The sequence below is a fragment of the Spea bombifrons genome, chromosome 10 (assembly GCF_027358695.1).
Source record: "Spea bombifrons isolate aSpeBom1 chromosome 10, aSpeBom1.2.pri, whole genome shotgun sequence".
NCBI lineage: Eukaryota > Metazoa > Chordata > Amphibia > Anura > Pelobatidae > Spea > Spea bombifrons.
The window spans coordinates 9,867,624-9,890,944 of NC_071096.1; the positions used below are offsets into that span (position 1 = coordinate 9,867,624).

General features: G+C 38.2%; 1 protein-coding gene across 1 annotated transcript in view; it reads left to right on the plus strand.

Annotated features, from left to right (window-relative positions):
- Nucleotides 1-15,518, plus strand: part of KIF18A (kinesin family member 18A) — a 29,233-nt gene extending 13,715 nt beyond the window's left edge. The window contains exons 7-18 of the mRNA XM_053449071.1: nt 229-405; nt 720-794; nt 1,199-1,314; nt 2,191-2,353; nt 3,004-3,168; nt 4,310-4,431; nt 5,546-5,784; nt 7,108-7,191; nt 12,899-13,424; nt 14,066-14,170; nt 14,794-14,903; nt 15,119-15,518. Coding sequence (XP_053305046.1) covers nt 229-405; nt 720-794; nt 1,199-1,314; nt 2,191-2,353; nt 3,004-3,168; nt 4,310-4,431; nt 5,546-5,784; nt 7,108-7,191; nt 12,899-13,424; nt 14,066-14,170; nt 14,794-14,903; nt 15,119-15,261 — 2,025 coding nt within the window. The 3' untranslated portion in view covers nt 15,262-15,518. The remainder of the gene's footprint in view (nt 1-228; nt 406-719; nt 795-1,198; nt 1,315-2,190; nt 2,354-3,003; nt 3,169-4,309; nt 4,432-5,545; nt 5,785-7,107; nt 7,192-12,898; nt 13,425-14,065; nt 14,171-14,793; nt 14,904-15,118) is intronic.
- Nucleotides 15,519-23,321: the final 7,803 nt, after the last annotated feature.

Below are 23,321 nucleotides of genomic sequence, written 5' to 3' on the forward strand. Positions count from 1 at the left end.
GGTCTCTTCAGATGGAATGAGGACCTCTAAACAAGGCAATCCCCACCTTAAAGAACCAGTCAACCTGTAAAATAGCAATGACCACGAATAATGATCACGAATAATGTTATTATCACGCCATAGAAATAGATGCAACCGGGGGATATGCATGAGATTCTTTCATTTTGTTCTATTTTTTTAAAAAAGCGTAAACATTTGGAGTTCCTTATGCTTTGCTTGTCCTCTTAGGCAAAGAAACAGCATATCCCTTACCGGAACAGCAAGCTCACGCGTCTACTGAAGGATTCGCTGGGTGGGAATTGTCGCACCATCATGATCGCAGCCGTTAGTCCGTCTTCAGCATCATACGATGATACTTACAATACTCTCAAATACGCCAACCGAGCAAAGGATATCAAATCTTCAGTAAGTAGTAATATCCAATTGTCTCGAATGCCTTCATATCTTAAATTAATCTTATGTTTTCAGCTAATTTAATACTTAATTTCCTTAAAGTCAGGGATCCCGCTTTAATGAACGATTCTTGTGTAGAATGCGGTCTTATGACCGTAGCAACCATGAAATGTATTAATGACATGGAATCCTGTGTTCTTGTATTTCCGTGTTTTCTGTTAGAGGCTTCTGGAGCTCTGCACTAGAAGCCCTAATATGAACTATGAATGGCAATTGTGATTTGTTTTAATTATAAATTAACAAGCTATATTCTTCCGTTTTAACAGGTAAAGAGTAACGTGGTTAGTTTGGACAGCCACATCAGTCAATATGTCAAGATCTGTGAGCAGCAAAAGAAAGAGGTACGGTCACCCCCATGCCAAAACACGTCTTTTGTTCTGTGCGGATTGTGCGGGTGAATCTATGGTCTTGGCAATGGAGTGGCAAAACTTTAAATCTTAGGTCTTTGTAGACACCTTGTATTGGGTATTAACACAGTAATAATTATAGTATAGTAGTTATATCTTGGTCCTGTGAACTGTGCATTTTGCTGTAGAGGGCATTTTAAGTAACGCTCTTCGTGATTCTCGAAAGATAAATGACCGATATTGAGTTACCGTGGGTCAGGGGAATAACCAACCAACTCATATCAACGAGCCGTACTTTCTAAAAGCCAATGGGCCGGTGCAAATGGTTCATCTCCAGGGACATAGAAGGCTGTTGACTCCTGGGAAGTTTATTTAATTGTTTTTTTTTTTAATTTCAGATTGCCATGTTAAAAGAAAAGCTAAAAGCTTACGAAGACACAAAGATCTCTGCATCTGACCAATACAAGCAGAATATGTTACTTCAATCAAGCCAGCAACAGTCTGAAATTACAAGGTGATTATATATATATATAATATACACACATATATATATTATACACACACACACTGTCCACCCACCCACCTCTGGCTGTTGGAGAGTCTGCACCTGCTTACAGGTTTTATAACTTCTGTGGCTCAATACAGTGTGAGCTTTAATAGTTAATAAGGATTCCCCCTTTAACACAGTGCTGCTGAGGTGGGCGATAAAAAGTTATTTGCTGGCACAACATGCCAGGATCACAAAGAGCCGGAGAATTTCTCTATTAATATTTAAAGATCGCCGCATCACCAGCCACGTCATGGGGTTTGCACTGCGATTTACAGTCTACGACATGCAACTTTCATTAAAACCTACTGCTGCACGTAAGCACGGCGGCACAGCTGGGGTCTGAGCTGTTTCTCCGCGTCCCCAGGCTTCAGCCGAACGCTGTTCGTTGCCTGTTTTCACTCTGGTTTGGAAAACACTGCAAAAGCTCAAAAAACACTTTGAGGACAAAAAGGAAAACATTGGTTTGAATTAACTCGCCCTTTTCTTGTTCTTTACAATAACATTGTTTCATCTGGGCGAAGACTACTTACAATAAATGCATTTTGTTGGGCAAGGTTGACTTCATTGCAGCCCTGCTGAATTCCTATCAAAAAGGGCTGATCACATTGTTAATAGAGATCAAAAGAACCAGTACTGTCTCCTGATTTTCTTTTTTAGGTCTCCAAACTTATTTCATACGTAAATCCCGTTTTGTTTTTGGTATCTATGTATTTTGTCATCCTTTGTTTTGCCCCTACCCATCATCTCTGTATGGCATGCCTGGGTGCTTTTATCCACAGATGTGCTTGAGAATCAGGAGAATTGTACATTCTGGTTTATCAGGTTTTTTTTTTCTTGTAGATGTCGAGAGACTCTTGTGTCTCTGTTTACAAACAGAGGAGAAATAAGAGCCGAGTACCTCAACTTGGAACTGCGTCTGAAAGAAAACGAACTTAAAACGTTTTACCAGAAGCAACACCACGAACAAATTCAAATGATTAGCTCCCTGGAGAAGACGGTAAAGGTGAGTTATTCAGAGTATAATGTCATGATAAAATTCTGGCTCTTCAGTGTGCCAAGATCTGCATATTGTGTAAAAATTAAAAAATGTCAAAAGGCTTAACTAGATTAAATGCCATATGGCCTTAACTTCTAGTATCTCTTATCTAGTGGAAAACTGGTGTGTAATATATAATTGTTTATTTGACTTTATGACCTCAAAATATTTTGATGGCACTTCCTTTACCTTTTACTGTGTTTTACCATCAGAGAAATATCTTATTTCTTTAGAAATGATGGGAAAACCACCCAATGACAGATTTGTGAACTTTTATGGAATGTTCACAACCATGACTTAAAGCGCATGGTTACAATATGTAACCATGTAAAAAATGATACCCAAGTTTAGCCTAGCAGCTGTGTCCCGTGTTTTTTAATTGACTTTGCTATAGAAACAGTATGTAAGTGGCAACAAACTAGGAAGCAAATGAGAAATATGTCAGAAGGAATCCACTGGAAACAAGGTTCCACAGGTTGGTTGGTGATCTATGGTGTAGGATATAGAAGCACAGTAGATATTTTATGTGCCAAATTGTTGGAAAAGTAGCGGAGGATACTGGATGTTCTTCTGGGCATGCTCCTCACCAAGTATGTCCAATGGATTCTGTGTTTCAGGCCACTGGTAAGCGAGATCACAGGCTACAGGTTCTCAAAAATCAAAATGTGCTCATTCAGAAGAGAAAGGAGGAGGAGATGAAGCGTTTTGAAGAGAACACAAACTGGCTTAACCGCATGGAAAACGAAATGCGACTGTTGGGTCAGGAAAACAAGATGCCAGAGGTACTTCCTTAAAGCTCGTTTTGTGTTCTAGGTTTCCTTAAACCATTACCATTCTTGATTAGAAAATGGAACCTTTTTCTTGTACATTCTGTATGAACTATTTAGGTAGTTTAGCTGTACTCAATTGTATTTTTCATCTGCTAACTATGTATACCTCTACATTTACCTATTTTTACACTGGATCAAATCCTCTCTTTGGCAGCATTGGTTCTCCAACAAGCCAAGTACCCTCAAGGTCATGGGTGCCTCCAGCACATGACCTATTTGTAAATGTTTCATACCAATTGTCATGGTCATAAAATGTGCTTTGTAACACAGTAACTCCTGGTCATCTAAAACCGTCATCTAAAGTCAAAATTATAGTGAATAGCAGACCATAAAAAATACGCATCAACGTGAAAACTGTCATTCCCCGTTTAGAATTCTCTTTGAGGGCAGAGCTCTTGTTATAAGAAGTTAATTAGTTATTTCCTATGTAGAGGTGTTCCAAATAAATTAAAATATTTCCGTCGTGGCACTCCTATACTCCTTGATAATATGAAAAACTATAATTCTCTTATTATTGTCACCTCTCGACAATCCAATAGGTGACGTTTTGTACTTAACAGTGGCTGGCGTCGGCCAGAACATGAAAAGGAGATCTTATTTCATGGTTAAGCAAAGAAAACTGCAGTGTTGAAGTTTAAACTTGTATATAGGGCAGCTAGCCCCCTGGTGATCCCAAGCAATGAGCCAGTCACTATTAGTTTATGTACGTTTAGCTTTATTTATGCATTTCATCTTTTTGGCAAAACCATCTACAGATGGAAAATTTTGTTTGGCGTTTTCGTCTTGCCCTTCTGATGTTTCTATTTTTATGTTAATTTCCAGCGCTACTAAACTCTTCACAGATTTCAATTGTTAATAATTCATAACACTCTCTTGCAAAGTAGCCATGATCCTTTTCTATAAATAGCTCCTGTGACATTTTCGTTAATAATTTATCCGTAGCAGTAGTTAATTTTAAAGGCCTAGAAGTAGTCGGGTATTTTATAATCTCTCCATGATGTACGTCCGCGGAAGATGATGAATGCGTTGCTTGCATCTGTATAGAAAAAAATAACATAGTCCGTGGTTTATGAATTTATTTCTCTTCTCCCAGGAGCTTGGCAGAGAACTGCAGTGTTACCACTTAAAGTTAGAAGTCAAGGATTTGAGGGCACAGATCGATCACATGACTCGACTGGTAGCGCTTCACGAGCGAGAGAATCGCTACAATGAAAAGTAGGTGTATATTGAGATATTACCTTTTTACAGCTTTTTTTGTTTTATTTGCAAATGGGTTCCTCCGCAATACTTACTCTCTCGGCTTCCACCTTTTGTTACCGGAAGCCTAGTGAGGCGGAATAAATGGGATAGTACATATGTGCACATGCATTGGAAGCCCATGTATGAAGAGTAAAGGAGTTAGCCATAGCATGCCGCACACTGACCCAGATTTGCTTTCCAGAAAGGGATGGAGTACTAAAGCCGTGCCCGGTCTGTCCTTTGGCACACATACAGCCCAGCCTAAATTGTGCACATGCTTCAGCATCCTTGGGTATCGGGGTTCTGTATTAAATGCAACACCCCATCTTAGTACCTGGGCTGCCTGGAAAAGTGTTCTAGAATTAGACATAGATGAGAAGCTACCACGCTTGTGTCACATGGCAGGCGTTCCCTGGACGATTCGGAAGATGGCAACGCTTATTACAGAATGAGTCCCAAAAATGATCCCCAAAAATATTAAGTTTGGGGAATTCAAAAGTTGATGTTTAGGACACTGAGTTTAGTTCCAAAAGTGATGAAGCAGATCATCATCTTTAAATATAAAATACACTTAAGGCACACAGTAGGCATAGCATTACTAATTTAATGTATGAAATCGTGAATGTAGACTTCCCAAGCGGGAGTTGACCAGTCATTAATGTTTAGTCATTTTGCATGAAATATTATATTTGCTGTCATCCTTGTTATATTTATTTTATTCTGTCTGCATAGACTAGCTAACACTTGGCCGCTACTAATTAATTATAATACGATTGACTGGAAACATCTTGCGATGCTACATTTTAACAGTGCTTTGTTACATAAAGTTTTGGCTACATTAGTCATGGTCTGCGCTCCCCTTACTTTGTAGAGCATATTATTCGTAGTAACCAATTTCTGCCAGTTCAAATTAATGCCGCGAGGCCACTTTTTCTTCTGGAGGTCATGCTAGGAACGCTCAACCTTTTTCTTAAACAGCTCATAAATATTTAACCTCTTTCCCTCATACATAATACGTTCTTTCCAGTGTAATAGAATTGTACGTCAGAAGTCAATGATGTAAACTCCAATGTTCTTTCTTCTGTCTCAGGTTATTAAATGCTCTTTTGCCGTCTTTGCGAAAACAGTATTTAATATTAAATCAGGCGGGCCTAGCAGACGCAAGCGTAGAGGCCGAGTATCAAGAAATCGAGCACTTGGTTCACAGAGAGAAAGCCGTGGTCTGGGCAGACCAGACAATTCTAGAAGACCCAGGCAGACCGGATGCTCCAGAAATAACCACCATTGTATCCTTCCCCACCTTGATGCGCAACCAAGCAACTACATGCCGTAAGTGACCCTTCTCTTTGTAACACAATCAGGAGGGAAATGAAGATGAATTTTCCCCAAAATTCTACGTTTACAGTTCTGTACATTAAACAAACCCACTGGTCCAGCCTTTGTATGGGTGGGTGATGGAGAAAATAGAGTGCTTCAGGACAGGAGATGGATTAATAAAACCCAAATCTGCCACGAGCTGCAGCCTACTCTCAGCCTCCATGAGGTTTATTATTAAAGAAATATCTTTGAAGCCATAACACAGGTTGACAAAAAAAAGCCCAATCTATAGGCAGTTTTATGTAATTTGCTTACATTTAAACCGGTTCTGAACAAAGGTGCTACCGTTTGTATTGGTAACTAAACAGTTACAATGTTGAGAGTAAGCAATCTATCTCAACTATTTGGGGCACTAAGATGCTCAATGTTCACGGAAATGAGTCATTACTAGAAAATAGATGTCTCGCTTATCATGAAGATATATAAAATTATTGCGAACGTTTAATTAACACATAAGCAGCGGGTTATACTTTCAAAGATAATCTAATTTTTAATAACTTGATAATACTTTAAAATATTTTTTATAGCATCGTACAATCATTTAAAAAACCACTTAAAATATTAGCAGTTGTCACGTTTGTGTTAAAGTCCAGTAGAGCCTTGGAGTGCTAAAAACCCAACGCGTTTTGGCTTCTAGGCTTCTCGAAAGCCTATCTCAGACTATATTTGTGTCATATGTTGAAATATTTGGATTTTCCCTTCTTTTTCTCCTTTTGTTTTCTTCCCTGGCTTCTTATTCCATTCCTTCTCCCTTAAGGTCTGTATGCTACAAACGTGAAGAAGCCTTGTAGTCCAAACGCGTTGGGTGTTTTTAGCACTCCAAGGTTATCTTGGACTTTAACACAAATGTGACAACTGCTAATATTTTAAGTGGTTTTAAAACTTACTGTACAATGCCATAAAAAGTGGAAGTATTAATATGTTAAAATTGTACATTTTCTTTGAGATTATAAACCATTCTTTTGCGGGTGTTAATTCTCATAGAGCTTCTTCTTTCTCTGCTTTTCTTTTTTATTTTCCTTCGCTCTTCTTCTTTCCCTGTTAACTATTGGCACAGACCTACACCACGTGCTCGCCTATCATGAAGGTTTACTCTTAAATACCACAAACAAATTCTAGATACAAAAAAACATTTAGACTAAGTGTGAAATCAAACTTTCCCTTTTTAAAGATTCTTATGTTTCAATTGTTTTTGCTTGCGTTTGTGTGACCAGTTCCGTTATTAAATACATTATTATTTACTGCTGTGGGTTTCCCTTTCCTTTATTTTTGTAGGAGTGGAGGCATCCCGGGTACTGGGAGAGATAAATGCACAGAGTGAAATCACAATGGATGCTAAGCCCTTTGTAGCAGATCAAAGTAAGTTCATCCTTCACACATTCCCTTCATCTCCCCATTCTTAATGTAATTCTGCTGATTTACAAAATAAAATTATAAATCACGATCCGCTTTTCTCCTGCGTGGTCCCGACTTACGTTCTCGGATGTATTCAGATTGGCTGCTGATTGTTTTAAGCCGTTTGCCATATGTCTTGGTATTCAACCATGGATAGGTCCTTTTGTCTTTACGTTTATCTCTTTATTAAACCCTGCTGTGTCTTGTTTGCAGTACCCCTTGCTGACGTAAAAGACCAAGTAAGAAAGTTCAGTGAAATAATACCGTATTTGCTCATTTATAAGACAATGATTCCCCCCCCACCAGAAAAGGAAAAAAAAAAGAAAATGCTTGAATATGGTGACCCTATTGGGGTAAAAAAATTCCAAACTACTGTTTTTGCATGAGGGAGCATGAGTGAGGGAGCTGCGGATCTGAGGTCCAAATAGAAGGCAACCTGGATTATAACACAAGGTCGCTTTTTCAGATTTTTTTAAAATTATTTTTTGGGGAAAACAATCTTATAATTGAGCAAATACACATTTGATTTTCATTATCTGTTTTCATGTAATAGATGATGGCAAAATATAAAGAGATTAATGCAGTTGACTCGATAGACCTTCTCACTAACTATCACATAGACGGTCCCATTTGAAAAGTATAATATGTAATAGATCACTCAGATGTGTGAAAACCTTCCTTATGTGCCCTAAAAAATGAGGCTCGCTTTATTGGGCCAATAAAACTATACATATAAAAACTGGAAAAGCACATAGTTTGGCTGCAGAAATGTGTACAATTACACGTAAACCTTTTTAACATCGAACATCTATGTTTGCAAAGAAGAAGAGACCAGCTCAAGCAGTGAAGGACCACTTCTTAATACCCTGTCCTGCACACTTGGGAGAGTAACAACTCTTGAACACTATTACAGAGGACACCTCACCATCGGCATACGGGTGTAATGCTGCCCACAAGGCTCCCCAGAACCAAAATGTAAGGGTTATTTCCTCCAGATGTACATTTTGGCCTTTGGGGGGTACTTTTCGGTTGGTAGGCACACGTGAGCAAGGAGGTCCGGATCTGGACTTGCCATTAAACTTACCGAAAACCCCGAGAGGTACCCAGAGGAAAAATTACATACAAAGGAGTATGAGGACTAGTTTAAGAAGGTACAAGATCTTTGAAGTTTGTCAGCAACGCAAAAAAGTTTCCCACGTGATAAATCCACTTTAAAACTCGTAAAAATTCTGACTCCGCAAGTTGTTTGCATGTCATATAAAAAAAAAAAATAGTAATGGTGGAATGTGATGGGGTCTTTACTAGCCCAAGTACAGAGCTTAAAATCAGGATTATGGATAGATTAAGAAAACATTATGTTTCATATTTATATCGTATTGTAAGGAGTGGAAAAACTTACACCCCCATCCCCCATCGGCCTTTCCAAATTTCCTAACAATGGACAAATATTACGATTTATTTAGACCTTTTTGGTGAGGGGACTCTTGTTTCATAATCCATTCAAGATGTGGGAACGGAAGCGGGGCTTTTCACGGAAATTACAAGACACCGGCCACCTGTTAAACGGCGGCCATTATTCCATATTTACAGATCCATATTTTATATCCAGGATAATTGCTGGGATTTCACTTGTCAACAAACGCACCGAGGTTCATTTCTTGGCTACTTTCTCCCAACCCTTTCAGTCTATATCTGGCGACAAACACGATTTCAGTAATGAATGAATTCCCCCATGGCTGTCTTTTTTTCATTTTTTTTTTATTTTTTTTTACTTTTTAGTGTAATTGGTAGGAACCTAGATTGGTATTTTTTTAGAACTACATTTTATTGACTGCCCATAGGATTTCTGCACCAGCAATGTGTGCTCAATTAAGAGTTATAATAGTTATTTTACAGGGAATAGAGTAGTTGTGTTTTGGTTTTGGTTTTTCTTTTTTTTTTTTTTTTTTTTTTTTTTTTTAATCAAAGCCAAATATTTTATGTGACGGTTTTATTGAAAACACAGAAAAACTGCAAATGATTACAGAACTCATGTTTTAATAGCAAAATACCGAGAATTAGTCTGCCTCAAAATGTTAAAATGTCATCTTTTGACATATTTTAACAAGCCTAAATTCTCTATTGAACAATTGCTTGTGTTTTTCCTTCCCTAATTATTTCGGGAATAGTTTAAAAGTAGAGCGGTGTCTCAAATCGATGGCAAAAGTAGCATCATAATAAGTTTTCTCTCCCTTTATCCTGCAGTTACCAAATATCTGAGAATCCGCTACCAGCAAAAGGGGGCAGTAACTTAACAAATGGGGAGGAATATCCTAATTGTGCAAATCTTGATAAGGGCAACTTAAGGTGGCTGTTCCTATGGTAGATAAAGCTTACATGTTCCTGCATTTGGCAAGTTTCCCACCCCATTATGGCCTGAACCTCGCCGGCGGCCATCTTTGTCAGTGGCACGTTAGATCAACTGGCCATCTTGCTGAAATGGGTATGGCTGGAGGGGTTCATATATTTCTGATAAAGGAACCGTGAAGAGTTCCTTTAAGGACAGACTTAGGAGTGCTCCCTGTATAAGTCTGTGACGTTGAATATATCAGTTGCCAAGCAACAGTTAGTGAGGATGATATGTGCTTGTGTCGGGCGGCCATTTTTATTTTTCAAGGCGTTACTGGAATGTACGGGGAGTCTATTCTTTTCTGTTATCTTTCTGCACGACTACCATGATATATACTCTATTTCTTGTCTGATACATAGTAAAAAAAAAAAGATTGCTAACTGCAATCATCATGCATTATACATTAATGGCACTCACTAATGTTGTACTTTAGCCTCGTAGAACTAATTATGCCTGATGTAGGTGTCGAGTTTCTGTGCAAAATGGTAATTGTTTTCCTATTCATCGAGCGAACCAGCGAGGGAATTTGCTCGTGCGCAACAAAGCATCAGAAACTAATCATTAGAACAAAATGTTTCCCTTAACTTTGCGTTCAGGGTCTATTAAACGTGTAGTTGGACCATTTACGTGCTCGTTTTAGGATTCGGTTCTGGTTAATGAGGTACCTAAAGCGTACATATAGTTTAAGCCTAGCGTATAACTAGTATAGCTATAGAATCTACTGCCGTTATACGAGTAATGCAGAATAATGCTGAACTAGCAACGTTCTTTTATTGTATAATCCATATTGGAGTCCATTTAGCACAAACACTATTGTGTTCTACTGCTTGTCTCCTGTCCTGGCTAGTTTTCTTTCTCCCTCGCCCACCTCTGCTAATACTAGGAAGGGTAAGCGGGGAGCATACTAAAGTACAATTCCTGCAAATGGTGAAATCTACACTTCAGTTGAAATCAATGGGAGTAGCAGCAGCCAATCACACACTTACTGCTTCAGCTTCCACGTTCAGTTAGTGTATATGAGATTGGCTGCCGCTATTCTAATACAGGAAGCATACTTCAGTACACTTCCTGCTTTCAGTAGTGATGGGAAAGTGAGAATTTACAAGGTGACGCACGCACCTGTTTACACGCTGTTATGAGTAATTCAGGGCTAGAGTGTTCCATTTTAATATGGGAATAAACTCGCACTGTAAGGACATGGGCCATGTGTATTCTGGAATACCAAGTAACAAGATTTGGGGATAATTTAGATACAGACAGCAGAGGATTGTTCTCCATTCAAGTTATAGACCACATAGCTGGTCAAGAATGAAGAATTGGTCTGACTTTGGTATAACCTCTCATATGTTATAAGGATTTATTTATAAAACCTTTTTTTTTTTTTTTTTTTTTAGTAACCATACGGTAAACAAATTTTACGCTGAACCAGCTTATTTTTTATTTTTTTATTTTTTTTAAATAGCAGAACTTTTTAGGACCCGTGGCTACCTTCAGCCTCGGAATGAGACCAGCTAATAGTTTCTGTAGACGCTGCACGGATGGTTTGAAAGATTTTCCAATTGATCCTCATTTGCTCTTCGTAAACTTACTTTTACAAACCGAATACTTTTATCAATATGGTGCTCTCGTAGTCGTTGCGAGAAATAGATTTATGGACCTAATATTTATTTAGTTGCGCAAATGTAGGTTACCACAGAGACCACGGGCTTCACGATCACCCACTCTGCTCGTTACTGACATTATAGACGGGTAGCCATAGTTACTCAAGGCAGGTTTCGTATCCAACAGATATACTGCACGTATGACTAATACTTGGCATGTGACAGTATGTGATTAATGGCCTTTGCTACTAAATTATTGGTGGCATTTTATATTCAGATCATAAAAAAAATATTCATAAATTAGGGATTTGATCGAATTGTCATTCGGCGTTCTAGCCTAGTAATGCTCCGTTATAAACCACGTATTTTACAAACCTAGAACGGGCTAAGTGTCTGAAATTGTAATATATTACAATTATATTACTGATATAATTATATTATTATATTAAAGTGTAGGAATGGGTCTGCAAAAGTTACTTGGTAAATTCTCTCTGAAATATCACCTTAAACGCTGTACAAAAAGGTAATATTAAACACTCGTAAATTTATAGTAAATGTCTTTCGCATGTCAGGGAGCCGCTTTACTGAAGCCGTGCGGTCTGTTTTTGATAATATTTTAGTAGCGCTTAATGATTTATTGCCTGTTAACTGAATGTCATTCTCTTTGTGTTTTACCTTTCTACAGAAGTTTAAAATCTAAGCTCATTCATTGCATTTACTTGCCGGGTAATTTCTGGAAAGTATCTCACATTTTATAGATTAGGTTTGACTCGATTTTAAAGTTTTTAAAGATTTTATACATTTCTACGTGTTTTATATCACATTTTGAAAGTGAAAGTGCATAAACTGGTAAAAGTTGAACAATGAAGCTTTCATTCATTGTCTTCTACGTGGTTCTGGCTTTTTAGGTTTCCTTTGCTTTGGCAGAGGTCATAGTTTGGAATACACTGCTACATATGTGCCCACGGTACCAAAGGCTAAGGAACCAGCAGTACCGTCCTTAAGCAGGGGACATAGGTGTGATCCAGCCTAGCGCCCCAGACCTACTTCTTCTTCCTCATGCTGCTTGTCTTTTTTTTTGTGTGTGTAGTCCGGAGGGACATGACATCATAACTTGGCGCTTTACCTCCAGTCGCTCAACTTGAGTCAGTGATACTTCAGATAAGTGGCTAAGTCACTAGGAAGATCTCCAAGCCTCCCAACCGGCCCATGGAGCTGCAGCCCACCAGGAAGCCCCCTTGTAAAGCAGGACTTCCTCCTTCCAAACCTACTATATTAGGCCGTGGTTTAGTAGGTTTGGCCAGAATATGCTCCTGGGTACTAGAGCTTCTTTAATACTGTAGTAAAGTTTGATAAGGTACACTTTTATTATATGTCGACCAAAGGGTGGATATTACATGAACCTGACGGGTGCCTTTATACCGCTGAGATTTACAGAATTATAAGTTACTTTCAATAGAACCCTGCCACAAAACCACAACCTCGGTTAATTCATTCGTTAATAACTGCTGCTTGCTTTTTTGACCTTCGACAGCTTGGTCTCTAAGCTATTTCAACAAACTCTGCAGGATCTGTCTGCTGACAAAAGCCACTGGGGTCCCATTCAAACCCAGTTCAGAAAGTGACAGCTTTCTACACGTTTTTATCTTAAATTCGTTTTTGTTTTTATCTCTCGTTCTAGCTCTTACTGTTGCCCTTTCAAAAGAATTTAAAGAAAATGTCCCCCATAATACCTCTGACAATGTTGTTCCTCGCAAAAAGACAAGAAGGAAGTTAATGGAGTCGCCGCTGCCTGCAGGAGGTCTTGAAGTTTCCCAAAACGCCCAACAGAACGATTCAATCAGTGGTGAACTTGCCCCTATTGTGTACACCCCAGAAAGTTGTCATAAGACCAGGGCCATTCTAAAGCAGGTAGCAAAAATCCCGTGTTTACAAGAAAAAAGTGTAATCCGCACAAACTCCACCACTCAGGACCTTGAAAACCAGACAAGGAAAATGACGAAAATACCTAGCCTACAAGAGAAAAGTGAGAGTTCCTCCGCTTTCATGGCTCATGACAAAGAAAGCCAGAACATGGGTTTTACCTTCCATATGACAGCTGGATTGGAACAGAGCGACATGAACTCCACTGTCATCCTTTCTCAAGACGACAGCGAAGTGACTTCTGACTTAAATCCCAAGGGACAATGCAGCGATGTACTACAAAGGTATTTTACCACCAAAGGCGTGGAGCTCGGTTTACTTAAAAGTTGGATGCATTTACTAATTATTGGTTTTCCTTGGCATGCATGGCCAGGATCCTGCATAGGATAGCCAGAAATATTCTTTTTCCCTTTATTTTTGATATTTTGATCTTGTTTACGGAATTTAAATTTTTACATTTTTATATATATATAGTTTGTGGATTTGGAAAGGGTGAGAATGATCGTTTCTAAGTGGTTTAGACGTTTAGGATGTAATTAAAGGAGCAGTCATCGACTGGTTTTTCCTGGTGATCCGCAAAGCACGCCATGTGCCTTTTTGTAGAGTCCAGCAGCATTAGCGGAAGAAATGCTTGTTGGGTTTGTTCCTCCTCGGAGGTTTGTGAATTCACGGCAACCCTGTGTATGTCTCTATAATAGTGGCAGCGGCTTTAAGGCTTAGCCTGGTATTTTTTATTAGAGCTCTATTAGATGTAGGGTTAAATCATTCTTAACAAAATCACTATTTTTATAGTTTGGTATTTATTTTTACAAAGGGAACAAGTTATTTTTTTGTGAACCAGAGTACTTGTTTTGGACTTATATTGCCAAAGCAAACGTCCTACTAGAAAGGAGGGACTATGAAACAGCCATGTCTCTTATTACAGGCTTGGGCTTCCGTCTCTGCTTAGCAAAAATCCTGGAAAATTAAGCGACAAGCCATCCTACATGGCAATGACATCAGCTGCCGAAAGAAAGCGAAAGCTATTAAGGTAAGGCTGTAAATCTCCAACCGTAGAGTCTCGCTGCTGGATTGAATTAGAGATTGGTACTTAGTGCGACGTTTTTACTGAAATCCCATAACATCCTATAAATAACCTGAAATCTGAATCCTATCCGCAAAACAAATACTGTTCATTACAATTAATGGTATTTTCAAACTTTCTTTTGTTCTCTTGGGTAATTTAACAAACCCCCCATACCCATAAATTTAATAATGCTTTAGTTGGATTTATTATTTTGCCATTTTTTTTTCCTTCTTACATTAACGGATATTGTGTGGCTATAACGGTGTATCTGTAGAAATATATGTAACTTTTTTTTCTCAAGCAGCCACAGGCAGCTCCAAATCCGTCCGTTATTAACGTTATTAGCTAACTTTACAGTTTTTTTTTTCTCGTAATACAATATGGATAATGAACCTCCATCACAAGGACAGATTAGCAATTGACTTTTTTTTTTCTAGTTAAATTCTGCCAAATGACCTTCTTGTTATAATTTAAAAATAGTTACCTGCTGCAACTTTGTTTTAGTTCTAGTGCACCTTAAACAAAAACGAAAAAAAACAAAACACTAAGGCGTTAGGATCTCTAACTCATGTGTTATTGCCTTAAAGTCTTGCAGGTAATAACGTTAAGGATGAAAACACCATAGTTCCCGTGGCAAAACGTGTAAAACAGGATCTGCCTTTGGACTACAAGGCATTGAGAGTGCGAAAAACAGCAGGTGAGTACTGCCAAACCCCATCAATGTATTCAATGTCATATATATATATATATATATATATATATATATATATATATATATATATATATATGCACACACACCAGTCATTGTGTGGTCTTTATAGCACAGTGTTTTCAAACTTATGAATGAATCATGGTTAACAGATGACATTGCAAATAATTAAATGTTATAATACTCATCCTTCCTCCCTGCAGGAGCCTCCAAAACAAATGGTGGAGCACAGAGACGTCTACCTAGGAGCATTTCAGAAGGAAGCCTTGTTCATGGAGCAAAGAAGAAACCCTTTTCGTTTTTGGGTCAGACGCAACCTTTTTTACAAAATTCAAAGAAAAAATAACATTGTGACCGGGACTTTGCCGCTTAATCCAGCCTAGATGAAACCCACTTTTGCAGGGTGTTTTTTTTAGTACGTACAAGAAAAGAAGACCAAGAAAATTTTGTTTTTTTGTCTTTTTAAATAATACAAATCTTAGGATAATTGTCATAGCTCCCTATGTTGTGCAGATTTTTGTGATAGAAAATATTATTTGGTGCTAATTTTATTCCCATGACAGTGCTTAGTTATTGCTCTGGAACTTAAACATTGATATTTTACTGAATTTTGGCCATCGAAACTGTACACCTCTAGAGTAGTGCACTTATCCTTTATGACAGTTATTTTCACAATAGTTTAGATGTCCTTCCATTTCCTACGTCATATGGGACAGTACAACCTCAAAAACCCATAGACAATGAGCATTCTGCATCCGTCAGTCATTATAAAACTGTCACCACTCTGGCTTTACCCAGCTCTCTTTGATACAGGAACTAGAAGAACACAAACAAAAGTTTATATCCTAATGAATACACAAATAACTACCTGAAAAGTTAAGTGCACATAGACTAGCGAGACATTCTATTCAGAAAAAAAAAAAACTAAGTAAGATATGGAATCGGCAAGTTACCAAATCCTGACGATCCCTGCCGGACTGTACAGTGTTCTGATGGACACCGGAACTGGACATTCCCAACTCCAAGCATCAAGTCCAGTAATCGTCGAAGCTCCTGTAGGTTGACCTCTTGAGGTGTATCCCGTAAAACTGCACTGACTTTTAAAGTTATACAGCCATATTGAAAACGTTTAATTTCTGGAAATCCTGACATTATTTTTATCTTTATACATTTTGTTTTTACTTGAGTACATTTTTTTTCCATTCATTGGAAATGCACTGCGCTACTTTAGACACAGACTACTCATTCAATCTTTTATTGGCAGACAGTATTTCCCCACACATTGTGGTAATGTAGAAAGCATTAGCAGAGCAGCTGGAAGTCCCAGCACCACATTTAAAGAAAAAAAAAATAAAAAAAAAATCTACAACTTTAAGAGTTTCCTGTAAGCCATGGTTTTTCCTAATGGCTTCTGTGAATGATCATTATGAATGATATTCTAATTTATGTTGTAAATATTTGTTTCCTGTGTATTAATATTTTTTCCATGTGTACTATAAATGTACAAAACAAATTGACCTGTAAATAGTTTGTTTAATGGCTTAAAACGTGTCTTAAATACATTATTTTTATAGTGCGGATTAAAGTAATATGTTTTATTTTCCTTAGTTTCCGTCTTAAATGTTGGCATGCTCAACCGTAGAGCGGATGTACACATTTTCTGAATTACCCGTGAATTTAATTGAGGAGACTTGCGTATACCCATGGAATTTGCTGTCATTCTTTAAAAGCATGTCATGATCTGTTTGCTAACCCACTAAAATTTGCTGTCTAGCCAAAAAGAGAAACCGATAAACATTTAACATTTTATAAAGGCTTCATTAATTTTTGGAAAGGGAGGTTCGCCTTTTCAGATCTAGTTCCTAGTCTGAATCTTCCTTTGTATTTAGAAATAAATTAAAGTAAATGCAGGAATAATAATAAAAAGGGTCTTAAATTAGAAAATCTTAAGTTTTCTAGCATGTAAGAAAAAGCATGGTAGCTTACCGTATATCATTTACTTTAAAAAGTGGAATTTAATTAACAAAAGGGATTTAAGCATAGAGAAAGCAAACTCGTTAAGTATATATGAAAAACCACATGCAATAAAAATACATTAAAAAGATAAGCAAGATATGTCAACTAAAAAAGATTGCGAGGCAATGATCTAATTTGTACAGTTTTCATGTGAAAAGTGCTGGAATGCTTTTATTCGGACTACCTAGTTGTCCGTGGTTACGTGAAACTAGTTTTATCTACTGCCAATTAACTTGATTTCATGATATTACCCATTTAATTTTGACCCGAGGATGATTCAGGAGTTTTTGTGGCACTGCAAGAGCTTGTTATGAATTAATTACATACATCTAAGCAAATGTGAATTGGCATGCAGACCTTTAATATTTGTGAGATAAAAGAAAACAAAAAAGAAACATCCAACTCGGCCAAAAAAATGTGACTGCTTTAATCAAGTACTTAATGTAACGACCATGAATATTACATTTCAAGTACATACATGGACATTGTATTTACTAGCCAACGTGCAAAGCAATTCTACTATTTATTCTGGCATTTACAGGCTGGTGCTTGAACACCTTATGTACGGTTACAATGTATTTAGCGTTATGTAACTCCTTAGGGTCCTCATTGATCAATTGGGTCTTCAAGTGATGGAGATCGGCGACATCTCTGCAAGCGTCTGATACAGTTGGATGACAGCGTTACATCGCTCTACTGATATTTTTTTTTTTTTTGAGAACCCATTCTATTCCCCAGAAAGCCAGGAACATAGAATTTGACGGAAGATAAGAACCATTGGGTTCCGTCCCATCTTACTTAATGTAACAACGCAGACTTTAATCGGTCCACGGTCTCCTCTTAGATTCAGAATGCATATGTCTGTTCCCTCAGTGTTTTAGCCTTTACAAGTTTTGTTTTACATCTGTTACTTAGGCTTTACATCTTTCGGTGTCTTGAATACAAGTCTTTATAATGCCTTTAGTAAAGTCCTTCCACGATATCTTCTGATGCTGAATGGTTTCATTACCCCCTATTAACCCCATATTGAGGCATACTATCATCAACAATAAGCAGAATGCATGGCATCACCCCACTGATCTCTAACCTTAACATATGTCAGGACGTTTACTTAAGTACACTTCAAATAGAGGCAGCTAGGAGACAGGAGGCTGATTTTTAAACACCAATGCCTAAATAATTCATAATGTGTTATTTGCATTGTAATCCATGAAAAACAGGTTCCACTAAACATTGAAAACATAAAAAAAAAAAAAAAGTATTGTGGGGACCCAAATGTTTACTTTTTCACGGGGAATCCTCGCCCCTTTTCAGCAGAACATGCCTGCCACGTGGATAGACTGTAATGCAAGTCAGCCCCAGTCCTTCCCAAAAAGGTCTAACAAAACTCTGCATACTCTCAAAGTACCCTCATTCATTTCAGTGGTGTGAAACTTTCTGCTGCAACTTCTCCTAAAGGTAAGTAGGTTACCTGTTTTTCATTTTACTTCTGGCAGGTTTAATGAATGCCTATTAAAGTATTTAACAAAATACTTCTTTGTTTGGGAGGCTGCTTAGGACACTGACATGTCCCTTTTTAAGTTTGGCACCCATACTACAAACAGTATAGTACATAAAATCCCTACAATTTTCAGCATAAAGCTTTGATATAAGCTTTGTACAAAGGGCTCTGTACAATTTATTGCAAATCGCTAACATTTCCTGGAGCTGAGCTTTGGGGGATTCCAAATCCTGATTTCTTTTTCCGTTGCGTGGTAAATAACAGCGGCTCTGACATGGCTACGCATGGCTGCTTCACACATGAGGGCCTGGCGAGGAATCTTCAGGTGTATTGTCGTTTATCGTTACGGGGTAGAAGCATGGCTAAGTTGGCAAACACATTTCAAACGAGTGGCCAACTTTAGTCTCTGATGTCTTCTTTTTTTCAAGAGCTCAGAATGTTTACTGAGTGTATATTAGGGTTCTACAGCCTTAAAAGTCACAATAACGTATATATAGAGGCCATAGGCATGTTTTGTAAATAGAATACGTGATTTTTGTGTATTCTCTGCTCTTATACAGCGATAGCTATCAACAGGTCACCAAGCAACGTCTATTTAAAATGGTGAGAGATACGCAACTTGCATATTAAATTCCTCTTCAGGTTTAACTAAATGTATTATCTCTGTAATACCTGAGATTTTATGATGTGTAGCCTTACAGAATCATGGAACAGCATTGCAGAATCTGTAAGCTAACGCATGGATCACTCAATAAATAATAACCGAATATAGCTGAATAATAGGTCTATGGTTCGTCCGTGTGATCCGCAATTCAACGAGTGGGTTCACAGACTCTCGGGCTCCTTTTCACCAAGAAAGGTGAAGAGTTTGACCTTAGGTTAACCTCAACGTCTTGCCCATTTCAAATATGCATACAATTATTCATTTCATGACAAAGGCATTTAAATAAATAAAATGGTAGTCTTATTATTTAAAAACATAATGTGAAGGTCTGGCTGGAAAAACCACAGTTCCTTCAATTATTCTTAAGGTTACTCCCAGACAAATCAATCGAAACATCTAATGTTCCCTTACACTGAACTGAAGGTAGCTTTAAATTAGTAAATAATCCCCTGTTCATGTAAAAAAAAAAAATGACTGTTTTATGAAGGGCCAACCCCAGTAAGCTTGTGCTGAGGAGTCCCAAACTGACTTGGAGGTTTCTGGATGACCTCCACCGTAAATGTGTCCTTCAAGATCTCCCAGCAGAAGATTCAGAGGGTAACATCTAAATTTAATCTTACCCAAACTCCACTACAACTCCCAGTTTCATAAACGAACCCCATTGCCACGTTCCTCTATGCCTGCTTTACCGCATGGTAGATCAGTCAACCTGCATGACCTTAGAAAACAACCCATTGAGACTGAAACTTAAAATAACTTGATACAATCTCCCCAAACTCACTGTGACACAATGATGACTAGTTGTTATTTGGAAGAAAAGCTGATGCCTTTGTCTTCCAAGGCTATCCTTTCCATATAAATGCTGATAGAGCCAGAGTCGCCTGGTGATCGCTAGTCCGACCCTGATCATGTTCTCTAAACCTTATATACGCACAGATTGAGAGCCGCATTCATTAAAGGAGTCACATTAGTTCTATCTAATGGTTGAACGGTTGTCTCACCGGTTTCCTTTTGTCATGTTACATACATTTTGCAACTGCAAGGCTAACGTTACAGAATCTTATTAAAAGATGTAAAAGGTTGTTAGTGACGTTAATATGTACAATAAATCTTTGTACAAAGGCCTGGCCTTTCAGTCTTGAAGTGAATTAACTATGAAAATATTCACAAGTACTTGAAGAGAATGCACCAACCAAGGACAGTGCAGATTCATTGGTGAGCCTGGATCACCCGGCTTTCAAGAATATCAGAATTCTAGAAAACATGAAGTACATTTATCGATTTTCACAAAATAATGTGTTTAAAATGGAAAGTTACTTACTTTAAAAAGTCCCTTCACAATATAATGCATAAGAAAATCGGACATTGCCATGTTGCCCGAGGCAAAATGGAGTCTTTAGCTGAAGCTGAATACATTTGATTGGGCCAACGTAGAAAAATATATAAAACAGACCGCCATGTAAAGAGAAGAGACCTCTGACACCGGTACCTGTGAAGTTGTGGGCTCAGGCTACCAGGAGCCAACCCTTGCAGGTAGGAGGACCAGGGACCTGACGTTGGGGTGGCGTTCCCGCTGACATTGCAGAAAACATCCCTATTTAAAGGAGAAATGGGCAGGGAGCAGAGCATGTCAGGACCCCGCTCCCCCAACCCAGACGATTTGGGTGTTGACCTGGAGAAGCGGCGCTTCCCTCAGAGTTGTCCGGGAGAAGCCTATGCTGAGCAGGTATGCTGAAGCCCTAAAAGTGTAAGCAACCACACATCTTTTTCTATGTTGGCCTGATAAAAGGTATCAACTTCAACACCTTAGTGTTACCACTACAAATCTTAAATCCCTCTCTAACCTCTTATAACCCAACCCAGTGTTATGTCTCACAACAAAACCCAAAACATTTTCAGGTTTCTATTTCCTCTTTTTCACTTCTACTAACTCCACCTGCCCAATTTCTGCAGTCTATTTTATCGTCCTTCACCATCTGCTTCACTCTCTGTTTAATGCCTCTGTCCCTAATTCACTTTCCATAATTTATAAATATAATTTATAAAAGGTACTATGAAGCATTTTGTTTAAAAAAAAACAGAACATTGCATACAGCTTCAAAATATGTCTTCAATGTAAATACAGTTCTAGATCTACTAAGTTCTAGATGTTCCATTGAGCATCAATGGAAAGTGCTTAGCGAGTTCCTCGGAACCTACCATGCAGACTCACCGCAGATTGCAAGACACGACGCAGGCGGTATCGTGTTCACTCTCACTCAGCCGTTATTCTGCATGACTGAGTCTGGGTAACGTATGAATGGTGAGTGACAACACAAGGGTAATCCGGAAGTAAGAAACAGGTCATTCCAAATCGGCATTCAACGACACGGGCTGTGAAAATCGTGTGATATTAATCAGGGACCCATTGGCAGATATGTTCTTGAACATAATTACCGTTAATGGCGGAATTTTCGTTATGATTTGATTAAGTATGAATGCTGACTGTTCATACAGTAAGGTTTTTTGGTTATTTTCCTGCGAGAGGGTCCTCATTTTCTGAGATAGATAAATATTTTAGCCCAGCTCTCCTGCAGGCTGTTTTACTAGCTAAATATTTTGGGTGTCCTTAGTTACAGCTCTTGGGGTGCTAGCCTCTGGCTTTCTCTGGAGTACCCTAATGTCAGAGCGTTTGCAAATGCCGTTTCCAATCGTCTCGCTTCTGGATGTGTAATTAAAAAGTTCAGCCAAGGCCACGTTTCTGATGTGAAAAGTCGTCCCTTTTCTCCCGATCTCATTATTGAAGTAGTTTTTTTTTATCAGATTAAACCACATGGATTGCGTTACACCATCATCATATTACAAGGATTGGTTGTCAGTTACTACACCTTAACACACGATAGCTTTCTGTCTAAAACAGACGCTATCCCATTTCTGTCATTGCTAACAGGCTTTTGCTGAGTGTATTTTTAACGCAAAGCTTTTAATAAATCCATATCGCTAGGAATTATTGTACTTGCCTACAAAGAAGTCACATTTAATACAAATGGTTCTGACTTGTGTATACAATGTTATCACGTCGCTCGCGAGCCAGACCCTCTTTACCTAAAGTATCGGTCTGTCTTAATCTGTCTTATTCCAGTCTCGTCATTAAATGTACGGACTGTATGAAGCGCTGCGTACATTGTTGGCGCTATATAAATAAAAGATAATAACAATAATTATGTCAGTGTAATTACCATGCCAGTTGTTTGGTACAATAGCCATTTTTTACTTGATCAGATGTTACTAAACGGGCTGAATATAAGCAGTTTTCCCCCCAAAATCTTTAACTCTTACGCACATTGTAATTTACGTCTTATAGTCAGAATATCCCCATATTTAATATATATTTAATATTTTATACTATTTTATACTATTTAATATATATTAGTGTTATTAAGGGCATGGCCAATATGTATTAATATGTGTCTGTACTTTAATACATGAAGATGTAGAACTACAAATGATCTTTGCACAAGGCCCAGGAGTTCCCTCCGTTATCCGCCCGATAATCTGGCTTTCATGGCAGCCTAGAGAAGAAAGTGGAGTCTGGCTCCACCCACTTCCTGCCCCCTCTACCCCTATCCCAATATCCATATAAAAGAGCGTGCTTCCGGTGGTTCTCCAGTATGTAACTTGAGTTCCAGGTATGTAAATGATGATATAACTGTGATATATGTACAAACTTTAATTGTACTTCATCAGCTCAGAGGAGGGACCCGCCATATCTCCGCCTGTGCTGTCCATGTACATTCATTTAAGTTGGAAAGTATACGTTTTTTTAAGTGTATATTCAAAATATATGCTGCTTTATAAACATTCATAACTTGTTTTGCATGTTATGTTACTCTCAGTCAAAAGAGTAAAGTCACCGCTATGTTTTTAACTCAAGGGGCAGTTGGCCATTTTCCATCTAGGGGTAGGCCGAGCCAAATTGGCAGTAAAATAATACCACAGACGCATATCGCATCCAGTATGCTCAATCTAGAGCTATTCAATGCAAATGACCAACAAGGGGCACATAAAAACACATAAAAGACACACAGAAAGGATCATGCAAGGGTGGAAACACTGCCTAAGGTCCCTAGTGGCTATGTGTGGAATAGCAATTAACACACATTTATGAAAATGGCTAAAAAATCTTTTAATTTTAGCAGCCTAATAGCTAATTGCCTTCACCCTCCTTCCCAGCGCTACCTGATTA